This window comes from Triticum urartu, chromosome 6 (assembly GCF_003073215.2).
Source record: "Triticum urartu cultivar G1812 chromosome 6, Tu2.1, whole genome shotgun sequence".
NCBI lineage: Eukaryota > Viridiplantae > Streptophyta > Magnoliopsida > Poales > Poaceae > Triticum > Triticum urartu.
In genome coordinates, this window is record NC_053027.1 from 430,044,276 (window position 1) to 430,056,418 (window position 12,143).

The 12,143-nt window shown below is 45.3% G+C and overlaps 2 protein-coding genes across 2 annotated transcripts; both read right to left on the reverse strand.

Moving 5' to 3' along the window:
- Positions 1 to 473: 473 nt before the first annotated feature.
- Positions 474 to 2,377, reverse strand: LOC125513982 (actin-depolymerizing factor 1). Its single transcript, XM_048679218.1, has 3 exons — positions 2,111 to 2,377; positions 1,745 to 2,010; positions 474 to 973 (listed from the first exon to the last, which is right to left on the reverse strand). Exons 1-3 carry the CDS (start codon positions 2,375 to 2,377, stop codon positions 823 to 825), a joined length of 684 nt encoding a protein of 227 aa, XP_048535175.1. The 3' UTR covers positions 474 to 822.
- Positions 2,257 to 4,602, reverse strand: LOC125513981 (pentatricopeptide repeat-containing protein At5g39350). Its single transcript, XM_048679217.1, has 2 exons — positions 2,554 to 4,602; positions 2,257 to 2,395 (listed from the first exon to the last, which is right to left on the reverse strand). Exon 1 carries the CDS (start codon positions 4,558 to 4,560, stop codon positions 2,557 to 2,559), a length of 2,004 nt encoding a protein of 667 aa, XP_048535174.1. The 5' UTR covers positions 4,561 to 4,602; the 3' UTR covers positions 2,257 to 2,395; positions 2,554 to 2,556.
- Positions 4,603 to 12,143: the final 7,541 nt, after the last annotated feature.

Sequence of the window (12,143 nt, forward strand, 5' to 3'; positions counted from 1 at the left end):
GAAGGATATGAGGTCATGAAGGGCCTTCTCGCATGCAACCCAGACAAGCAGCTGACGGCTGCCGGCGCGCTCAAGCTTCCCTGGTTCGCCGACGCCTCAAACTCTGCTGCCGCTGGTGCTGATGTCGGCAAGGAGGTGGCAATCGCCAGTTGCCCAGGAAGGAGTAGCTGATGATCAATTCATATTCGCCGAAAACTTCTAGAGCTGAAGATGTTGTAAATGTTGCAATGCACTCTGTTCCTTCCAGATTGCAGAGTAATCGTCTCTGTTCCAGCTTTTGTGGAACAATGTACAATTATTTGGGGGAAATCAATCTAATCTACTCTTGCCCAGAAACGATGTAGTACAACTATTTGAAGGAACAATTGAGCATCTGTTGCAATCTGGGCATGTCTGTTTGCACCCGAAAATATGATTTGTTGCGACGGCAAAGGTTCCTGACAAATATATAGACAGATCACAGTATTGGGAAGTAGATAAACAAGAACAACAGATGGGATAAAATAAATCTTCTTTTGTGAAAATCGGCGGTTACCTACGCCACATTAGGCTTTCACACCTGGCATCAAATGCGAATATGTTCTAGTTTACAGCAGTAGTGAGAGACTATGGCACCAAACACGGGGGAAAACAAGAATGAAGACGGCATACAGTCTCATACAGAACACAGCACTTTGCTTCCAGGAAAAGAATGGCAGGGAAAATGGATGGGGAGGAACTGCAAGAACAGGAGCCGGCGCAGATGAAGGCCTCCTCTGCTCCTGCTCCTGGGTTTGGGTGTGGGTGTACGTAGTAAGTAGCTGTTCTCGGATTTTCTCTTCTTCAGAGGGCTCGCCCCTTTACGATGTCCATGCTCATCTCGCTCGGGTCGGTCGCCTGTAGCTCCACCTGGATGCCGTCCAGCTCCCTCTTGAAGCGGTCCTTGGAGCTCGCGTACAGCATCTTGCTCCTCACCCTTGATGTGTCAGGAGCCCTGTGGAAGAAACAGCAGGATGCACAAAAAAACGCTGCTTCAGTTTTCAGCTGAAAATAGCAGGAACCACTTCTGTTTTGTCGTGCATTTACACGATCATGCTTAAGGATTTACGATACTGCAGACTCCAGAGCACTGAAACCAGGAAGCAGCTTGTTAGAAGAAACAGCATATGGCCTTTTCTGGAGTTTTACTTTGAAGTCACGCTGAAAACTGCCCACCATAATATACGTAGAAAAGATCAAGGCATGTCTTCCTTGGTGTTACGATCTGTAACACAAATTTCAATTCAAAAATTTAATACCAAATTCTTGAGATTCTAATATAAGTTTCTTAAGATCCATGCTTCCTACATTGGATTTATGTTCCCAATTTCCGTCTGGTAAATAAGCTAGTAATTGTCTTCCCGTTTCCCTTGCAAGCTGATCTAACAAAATTACAGGTTTAGGTCACCAGTGTTATATGAAACGAATATGTACTTTTTTGTGGACAATGGAATAAATGCACTAGTTTGCTCAATAAGTGGCAAAGGGTGTGTTGAATTATGGCTTGTAGAAACCAAATGATAAAGAAAATGAAATACCGAACTACATTGATCTAACATGCAGAGGTGATTTTATCAAACTGAATCCCGTCTAAATTCATAAATTTGGACCAGCAACTGCCTTTCATAAGATTGAATAAGAAATTTGTAATATACTATGAAAATGCAACACTCTATGAACATTTATAAAATAAATAAACAATATTTGTGATCCGAGCAGGTGTTACCAAGAGATGAAGAAGATCTTGCTCTTCTGGCAGTTCTCGTCAGTGACGAAGTCAAAATCAAACACCGCGTAGCGGCACTCGTCAGCGGGCAAGCAGGCTGTGAAATCATCATAGCTCTCATTTTTTTCCCCAACCCTGTCCACCACCACCTGCTGCACCTTCTCATTGATCTTGAACACGATGAAGCGGAAGCTCCTCTTCGCCTTGAGTTCCTGGAACTTGAGTTTGCATTGGTCACAAACGGCCATTCCGGACGCGGAATTCGACTAGCAACAAGGAGGCGCCATAACATGTTAACACACACCCCATTATAGGGAACGGTTCCTTGAACAGCATTGTGGAAGAATGAGGTTGAGCTGTACTCACCATGGTTGATGCTTTCTCCTGTTTCCTTCCTTCCTTTCTCGGGTTGAGAAGCAAACAGGGGCGTGGCGAGGGGAAGAGGAAGGAAGGGAGGGGGGGATGTGCAGCCGCGCAAGCAGGGGCAAGATTTGAAGGCCTGAAAGAGAGGAGAGCGGAGGCAAAATATAGGGAGGCCTGCTGCATGATGCCACCACGTCCAGGGAGGGGCTTTTGACCAAGCATGGCCCCTCCTTGGTGGAGAACCAGAAACTTTTGTGTCCAACCCAACATGCGCGCTACCACCCGTCCCTATAATAGACAGACCCTCCCTCAGAGAAATCGTTGCAGCATCAAAACAAGGGTACATGGGGTGGTGTATATTTACTCTTAAAAAAGACACTTCCTTTTTATGGTGTCAGTAAAGAAAAAACCGTTTTGATAATATCTGACGCGAGTGCAAGACTTACATTCTATAACATCGCTGTTCGGCATTGTTCAGACCTTGCCTCGACCAAACTAGATCCCGGTTCTTTGATGAGACCCTCTCTTCCCATCATTTTCCGGATATCCTGAACATCGTTCCATCTGTCAGCTGCAGCATATATGTTCCCAAGGAGTACACGATTCCCGGTGTTCTCCGGCTCAAGCTCAAACAGATGCTTCGCCGCAATCTCCCCAAACTCAACATTTTTGTGTAGAACACAAGCACCCAGCAGAACACCCCATACCGAGGTACTTGGCTCGAATGGCATATCTTTGATGAAGCGGTAGGCCTCCTTGATCCTCCCAGCACGCCCAATCATGTCGATCAGGGACAGGTAGTGCTCGACATTTGGCACCACGCCATGAATGCTACGCATGTCCTCAAATAGCTGAAGGCCTTCGTCTATCAAGCCTGCATGGCTGCAAGCGTACAGCAGGGAGGTGAACGTCACGGTGTTCGGCTTCACCCCCAACTCCACCATCTGTTCATATAGCAGGATGGCAGTTCGGGCATGTCCGTGCATACCGTACCCAGCGAGGATAGTGGTCCAGGCAACAACATCCTTTTCAGGTAGCCCGTCGAAGAGTGCCCATGCCATGTCCAGATCGCCTGCCTTGGCATACACATCGACTAAACCAGTTGTGATAGATGTGCTCCGAAGAAACCCAAGAGTCAGCAAGTAACAGTGGATGTTCCTTGCTTGTCTCAGGTCCGCGGATTCTCCATACGCAGGGAGGATGCTTGCAAGTGTTGCAGAGTCTGGGCGCACCGATTCTCCAATCATCCGCTTAAATAATTCTACAGCTTTCTTCTCCCGTTCACTGCGACTATAACCAGAGATAGCCGCATTCCATGTTTCTGTCCGCCGTGAGCCATTTTCAAGTGTCAACTCCATCATCTTCATCTTATGGCACTTCGCGTAAGTGTCAATAAGTGCAGTCTCAACAACGATGTCTGATTCAAGCCCAAGTCTAATGCACATTGCGTGCGTGCACTTGGCACGCCTCCATGACGGCAAGCTGGAACAAGCTGAGAGTAGATATGCCATGGTCACTCCATTCGGCCATGGTGCACCACCAGTCATGAGCATACCAAAACCAAGATTAAAGGCCTCATCCACACGGTCATTCAGCACGTACGCACCAATCATCACTGTCCAAGAAACAACATTCTTGTCATATTTATGTCCATCGAAGACCCTGCGAGCATCCTCCAATCTCCCGCACTTCCCATACATATCAATCAGCGCGTTCTTCACCGCGGCATAGTCCCCCAAGCCTCTTTCCTCAACCAACCGGTGCACAGCTCTTCCAATGCTCAAATTCTTGGTTCGCGCACAAGCTGGCAGCACAGACACAATCGTGGCACGGTCAACACCGGCACCATCACCAACCATCTCGCCAAACACCTCCAACGCCCTTTCTGCACAGCCGTTCTTGACGCACCCAGCAATCACTGCATTCCACGACACGACCGAACGGTTCTGCATCGCACGAAACACCGCCTCCGCCTCGGCAACATCGCCGCAGCTCATGTACATGGATATCAACGCATTCTGCACGTACGCGTCGCCGCCGAAGCCGGCGGCGAGCGAGCGACAGTGCACAGCACGCCCGTGGCGGCCGAGGCGGAGGCCGGCGCAGGCCTTGGCGGCCAAGGGGAAGGTGAGGTGGTCGAAGCCGCGCATCCGCGAGTAAAGAGCGACGGCCTCCTTGTGGTGGCCAAGCCCGGTATAGGAGCGGAGGAGCGAGTTCGTTAAGGAGACCGGAGGTGGGTGGGGCATTTGCGCGAGCAGGTTGTGGGCGTCTGAGGGGCGGCCGCTGGCGCAGTGCAGCATGAAGAGGGGATGGATGCTGCTGTAGAGGAGGTGGCCGGACGTTAGGAGGAGAGCGTGGAGCTGGGCGGTGGTGGTGGGAGCAAGGGGGATCGCGTTCTTGGAGTGGAGGAGGGCGAGGCATTGCCGCACGAGCGGGCTGGGTAGGAGTATCATTCAGGAACAGAGGAGGGCGGCGGGTGCTTGGATCTTCGGTCCTTCTTTTTGAGTGTACTTGTAAGTTGTAACTCAGTTAAACCGTTATAAACGCCAGCAAACATTGGTCCGAACACTCTAGGCTAGTCATAGTGAAAGTAACTTAGATAGTAACATAGCGTATTTTAAGAAATTTTTGCTTATGTGACAAGTAGTTAATGAGAAATAATAACATAATATGTTATTGTAACATAGCGTTTTTCAAGGCAAGATGAGTCTACAAACTATTAAATGAAACCATCTATGATACTACTACTATGTTACTTTGCACTATGAAGATAATAACTTAGACTAGTGTCATATGCATGACATTAGTATAAGTTACTCCTCACTATGACCAGCCTTATAGCTATCTAAGGGCATATATAATGAGTCATCTCTTAGCCTTATCTTTAATAACTAACTATTCTTTAAAACGTGGTAAGACATATTGTGCTAGGTGATCATCTCTGGTCTTCTCTTAGAAGACAAGCCTTTTTTTATGAGTTTTTTCTTCTCCACCTCATTATTTATTCTATGTGGTACTCCTAAGATAGCGGGCATGTACAATGGTTTTATCTTGAGAGAATTCCTTATTTGGCCTTTTCTTAAATTTTACTTCCCTATTTGGCCTAAAGTAAAATTTCCTTCCCTATTTGACACCTAAAGTAATTTTCATTCCTTATATGACACTTTGGTCTATTTTAGGCACTAACGGGATTAGGTGTGACGTGAAAAGACCATTTTGTCCCTAGTGCATTGCGTAACTATCTTGGATGTAGTTAAAAAGCAATCAGTTCACCCATGCATGTTTTAGGTATGTTCAATAGATGCTTCGCATGTATATGGATGCTCCAATATTTTGTTTCTTAGGTAATCTGACATGTGCGTCTAAAAACCGTACAATACATATGTAGAACTTGTACTAGCATATCTATAGGGAAGAGATAGAGAAGAGAAATTATAAGAAAAGACTTATCTTCTCTTATTTAAGAAAGGGAAGTGTTTATACCCGGCGCACCGGCCAAACGCTTCGCCGGTCTCGCGTGCGTCGTGGGATTCTTGTACGATCCAGCGATCGTACGCAAGCCACGTGTTCTGCCAGGCCCACCCCACCCCACTGCTGAAGCATCTTCCTTCCTTATCCTCTCACGCGTGTATCACTCATTTTTTTCCTCATCTCTTTCTCTGCTGCCATATCCCAGCGCCCAGCTTCTCGCCGCCGTCGAGCCGAACAACACTCCCCCTTTAATCCCAGCAATGGCTGCTAGCTGAGAAGCAAGCCAGATGCGAGGGCGTCATGCTTGGGAGATTGGGCGGGGCTGTACAGGGGGACATCGTCGCATGCTCGACCTGGCCGACGCCGATGCTTTTTTTTATCGACCGCGGGCTCCTACTGCACGACCGTGCCGCGTGCCGGAACCGGCGACGAACCATGTTGGAACCAGTCATCCGTCGTCCTGGGACCTACGCTGGGTGGCCTGCCGACCATGGCGACTGCGCCCGGTGGCCGGCAAACGGAGACGATGGTTTTTTTTGTTGGAATCATTTTTTTTGCTGGAAAGAGCTCCAAAATTTGCTGCCACCGTGTTTTGTATTTGTTGGATCCATTCAAGTTTTTGCTACCACCATCCTTTGTTTACTGGAACCGGGGCTCATCTTTTCCTAATTTGCTACCACCGTGTTCTTTTTTTGCTGGATTCAGCCAACTTTTTTGCTACCACCATCCTTGTTTGCTGGAGACGAGGGGCTAGATGAGCGTGGTGACCATGGACGGCGAGGACGGGCAGCGCTGCTCCAAGCAACATTTGACGAGGACGAGCGGCGCGGATTTTTGTGCTACATGCTACAACCGGCAATGAAAATTGCTGCCACCAACGTCCTGTCTAGCTACAACCTTGTTTTGATTTTGCTAGAACCAGCTCATGTTTTTGCTTCCACCTACCCTCGCCCTAAATCTCCTCCCATGGTGTTTTTTGCTGGAACTGGCGAACGATTTTGCTACAACCGTTTTGATTTTTTGTTACTGCCTGTGTTTATCGAATTCTTGCTACATCCGATCTTCATGATATGCGAGACCCAGGACTGTGTTTCTTGATGCAACCTTTTTGTCAGTTTTTTGTTACCACGGGTGTTGACGATTGCTACATTCATTCTCACGAGATGCTACATCCCTGTGTTTTTCCAATCAATTATTTTTGCTATAACCATGTTTGATTTTGCTGGAACCGAAGTCAATTTTTGCTACTTCCATCCACGGCGACGTTGCTCGACGGCGGCGATGGATTTTTGTTGCTGCAACCGTATTGGAGTTTTGCTACTACCAGAGATGTCAGTTTGCTACTAACAGAGTTTGCTAAGATGGTGGTAGACAGCGGACACAATGGTACTGCGACCTTGACGGCGATGAGGAACCTGCGGGTAATATGCTGGAACCAGGTGGCCTAAATGCTTCGACCATTGCAAAATGAGCTTCAACTAGCGACTTGAAATGCTACAAGCGGCAAATTTGGTTGCTGGAACCATATATAGTGATTTTTTGCAAGTTACTTCGTCGTCTCCATTGGTCCATCAACTGCGGAGATAAGCTGTAAGCAGGGGACGGCGGGAGAGCTGCAGGCAGGGGACGACGGCGGAGCTGAGCTGCAAGCGGGGGATGACGACGGGGCTGCAATCATCAACGAGACGGGAGCTGCATCTGGTGGCGCGCATGAGGATTTTTCATGCTGGAACCGGCGAGGATTCGTGCCTCCATGGATCAATTTTTGAGCGGGGGGAGGAGATTGCGTGAGGGCGGCGAGCAGCGGCGAACGTCGGCGAGCCCGGCGTGCGGCGGTGCTTCGGACTCAGTCGCCTCACGGGGGATTATGGCGGGGGGTCGATAGCGCCGCAGCCTCCTGTAGCTGATGTGCGGCGCTCGCTGAAGAAGGGCAAAGCGGGGGAGGCATATCCGATGGCTAGCAATCATTGGCATCGCTAGGAATCCTAGGGTCCTAGGTGGACCGGCCGAATCGTTTGGCCGGTGCGTCGGCGTAGAGTATCGCCCTTTAAGAAAAGACAAAAGATGATCTCTTAGAAAAATATGTCTCATCATGTTTTTAGAAAAAGTAGCTAGTTACTGAAGATAAGGCTAAAAGATGACTCATTGTAGGCATGTCTTTTTGTCATCTCTAAATTACATGCAAGACTTAATATAAGAGTATCTTATCAACCATTGTACAAATCCTAACAAGGCTCATCACATTTGTTTGGATTGATCCCGAGGTCTTAAATCACATACATAGTCCTCTAGGGCAACTCTAATTAGGATCACCAAAATTATGGAACAAAATGTTTGCACCGTCATCCAATCAGTCACCAAATTGTTGATACCAGATTTTGGCACGGTCAAGAACTTATTTAAGATGGCCTCAAATGGAGAAGTGATCTACATGAAAGAGTTCCGTATTGTTGATATGAACATCTTTAAAGTTTGGGTCATCACCGTCCGGTTTCATCTCGAAGGCCGAAACTATGCTCAAAGTACTAAGATCTTATATTCAGAGTACAGTTTGGCCGATTAAGCCCCCAAGACGACCTCAAATGGAAAAATGATCTACACGGTTGTCTTCGTCTCGTCGAAACGATCAATTTTGATATAAAAATCGTCCAAATCTGAATTCGTATGCAAAAGTTAGAGCAATCGGAGTGCAGCCCTGTCACGAGGCGAGATGTGGCGCGCCCCACCAGACACATGTCTGATGGGTAGCGCGAGGGAATAGCCTGTTTTGCGCGACTGATTTGATCCTCAATATGACCTCTGATCAAAAAACGTTCAACATGAAAGTTGTTCGTCTCGTCGAAACGGTCAAGATTTCTTTTGGGATCGTTTCCATCCGAGATTGTTTACCACCACAAAAAAGACCCGCAAGGTGCAGCCAGTTTAAACCGAACAGTTTTGGAAAGTTTGGACAAAACCAATCCGAATTTGACTAGGGTTTTGGACATGAATCCAAGCATTTTCCTTGCACAGGAAGTCCAGCCGCCTCTTATATATCTAAGGGGTGACGGCCAATTGAACAACACACAATCGATCAATTCATCTACCACTTTTTTATCTTTTCTTCTTAACCCTAGTTCTTCTTCTTCCTCGTTCTTCGTTCGTTCTTCTTTATTGCCGGGCGGCGAACCTCGAGGCCCTAGGGGCGGTCAGGCCGACCTAGGGCAGCCCATAGCCGCCGCGCGCCCTGACGGGGTCCCTCCCGTGCGTGTGGGGTTTCGGGTGTACAAAAGTGCCCGCCGGATTGTCTTGCGTACCGCGCTTCCGGCGGTCTCCTTCGACGTGAGCTGCGGTGCATCACCCTCGGCGTTGGAGGTACACGGTGACGTGTTCGTGTGCGAACACACTTTTTGGTGACTCCGCTGGGGACGAAACTTTGAATGGTCTCCAGCCCGTTCTTGCTACGAAGAGAGCATCATCTAGGGTTTGCAATCTACAAAGGTAATATGAATACTCAATTCACTTATGTAGATGCAAATAATGCATATGGTGTTGCTAGATCGTTTAATCAGCATAATGTGTCGGCTAACCCTAGTTTTATAAATCAAGCATCTTGTTATGCGCAACAGCCGATTCAGAATAATCTTCATGCTTCAACTTCATATAATTTTAGCAACATGCAACATATGTATTCCAACTCCCATGCATCGGCAACCCCAGAAATTCATATGCCGATGAACAACATGATGAGTTCGGTTAATCAAGTTGAAACACCTCACACGGGAACTTCTGATAGTATGCAACAAAGTGTTTCTCCTTTTTATTCATCGGCAACTAGCTTGCAATATGTTAATCCAAATATGCCGGTGGATAGAGGAATTGGCCATGCTACTACTAGTTATGCAGCCAATTACCCTCAACCATCATATGCTACACCTCATGCTTCTAATGTTTTGGTACCATATGCAACTATAGGTATTCATAATTCGGCTTTGCACCTTCACGCTAATAGCCGAATAACTGAAAATTCTATAGGATCACATGTTCCTTCACCTAGTACCATGGCATACAATGTTTCCCCTACACAATTACAGAATTTCGGTGACATCTCGTTATCGAAAGAGTCTAAAAATGTCGGGGGCAATTCTATCCAGATTGGGTCATTAAGAAAAATCTTACGTCTTTTTGGGACGAGTGCAATGTTGTTCTAAATGAATTAATGAAAGAGGGGAAACCTATTAGTTCTGCTGCAATACAAGCTAGATTATGTCAAAAAGAGAAACCATTGAATGTGGATAGAATTATCAAAAAGAGTGGTGATTGGGATAACAAAGTTAATTCGGTTATTGAAAAGACTGAATCAAATATTATGTATGCCGAATCTGTTCTAGAAAAAGAGGACAACAAGGTGTTGGGGAGCTATTCGAAAGAGGAACAACATATCGTTCAAGTAATGCAACCATCATGCTTTCCCAAAGTGTTTGAAAAGGTATGTCTAGCAAGTGATTTACCTATCTTCTGATTTGGTCACAACTTTATTGTTGATGCTTCTATAAGAAAATTTCTCATAAGTAATTTTGAAAGACCAATGAAGAAGGGTAATTTACTTGTTAGCAATAAAATTGTTATGGAACATATCGATCAACCTATTATGCCATTTACAAAGACCGATAGTGATTTATTATTGCAGCCAAAGTTTTTCCCATTGCTTTATTTAAAATTCATATCTAATTGGGTAGCTTTGCTTGCTTCATACTTGGCTTATGCATGGCCTCAACTAAGACATGTATGTTCTAACTACTTTAATTTCAGAAATTTAAAGCCAAGGTTATACTGTGTTGAGAAAACCGATGATGGTATAATTTCCTTTTCAAAGACATCAGAGATAGAGTGCAAAATACAACACATAGCCGAATGGGGTAATGCAAAATCTAAACCATTCGTTTGCTTAACTTCAAATCCATTCTCATGGCAAGATCGGCTAGAGAATAAAGAGTTTACCTTCAATTCAAGCATGTGTGATCAAATATTTGATTTGTTGCTGAAAAATAATTACATAAAGATTCTTGATCACCATGTCAAGCCATTAATTCAAGGACGAATGTATTGTAGGTTGCATTATTTGTTCAAACATATTTTTGAGGATTGCAATATGTTTCGTCAAGTAGTCGAACCGGCCATTGATAAAGGACAATTGAGATTTGTTGAGACACCAAAGGATGACCAGTTTATTTCGATTGGTCCTGATGGCAAAAAGTTTTTGTATCGGCTTCTTCAAGCTGATTCATTAAATGATGAGAAGGAAAACACAGTGTATGATGGGATCAAGCTTTCAAATAAAGAAGTTGTTCAAGAGCACAATGAAAATATTCTTGAAGGCATGAGTTCTATCGAAGATACAATGAAGACGCCAAGGATTGGGGGGCAACAAAGCAATCCAAAGATCGATGCAAGCAAAACAAAAGGAGGTAAAGGCCGCAATAAGCACAAGCACAAGAAATCCAAGGTCACTTTTGCACAGTTATTATATAAATATCAAAATAAAAGTAAAGAGAATGGTGCTTATCGACCGAGTAATGCAAAAGCATCAAGATCACCCCTGGGCGCAAATCCAAGGATCGGTATTGGCAAGAAAAGAATTTTAATGCAACGTGTTCATATCCTTATTTTTGGTCGCCAATGCCGATGCCGTGGATGCCTCCCTATGCTCATGTAGATCGATATTCATCATGGGACACGTATGATACAATGGCACATTCTCCATCATATTTTAGACCATCTCACCATTATTATGCAGCTTCAAGAAGATCAACGTTCAGTGAGCTGTCATATGTTCAAGACCGTTTCAATAAGAAAGAATTAGTCCGGAGCTCAAGAAAGAAGGAAGAGGTGATCAAACAAGTATATCGAGTTAAAAAAGATGGTCGCAAGAGTGCCAATTCAGATTTGATCTTAAAGGATAAAGAGCCAATTAAAGTGTTAACATTGGCTACTAAAGGCAATGAGATGAAGCAATCAATTGTCGAGAATCAAAGTGCCAAATCTAAAGAAAAGAAGTTGAAAGTGCACAAGGTAAAACAAGAATTGTCATTAGCTCAAACAAAATCACAATCGGGGCGCTCACTTGGCGTATTGTATTGGCAAAAAAAGAAATTACAAAAACTTAGTGCACAAGAGCTCGAAAAGAGAAACATGGCATGGGTTCCCAAAGGAAATAATCAAAACAAGAGTTATGTGCAAGGTTCCATTGCAAGAAGTGCGACAAAGGTAAAGAAGGAAAAGAGTGAAAATTATGAACAACCAAGCCGAAGGTTTCAACGTCTTCGGTGCACACATTATCCACATTCTCCAACTATGCCATTGATGCCGATGACATGGAATTCATCCTCGGGTATGAATGGTTACCCTCCATGGACTTATTTTGATCCATGGACGCAATATAACTTCTTACAACATGCAAGGGTTTTACCTCATCACCATACATTCGATTAGTTGTATTTTGTTGCTAATCAAAGTGGCCGATATATAACTATCACCCTAAGCAAAGACATGGACAATATATAATTATCGCCCTAAGCATATATAA

Coding starts and splice junctions, on each gene's coding strand:
- LOC125513982 (XM_048679218.1), bottom strand. CDS start 2,377: ATGTTGGGTTGGACACAAAAGTTTCTGGTTCTCCACCAAGGAGGGGCC. Junction 2,011..2,110: donor AGGAGAAAGCATCAACCATG/GTGAGTACAGCT, acceptor CCTTGTTGCTAG/TCGAATTCCGCGTCCGGAAT. Junction 974..1,744: donor AAGATCTTCTTCATCTCTTG/GTAACACCTGCT, acceptor TTTCTTCCACAG/GGCTCCTGACACATCAAGGG.
- LOC125513981 (XM_048679217.1), bottom strand. CDS start 4,560: ATGATACTCCTACCCAGCCCGCTCGTGCGGCAATGCCTCGCCCTCCTC.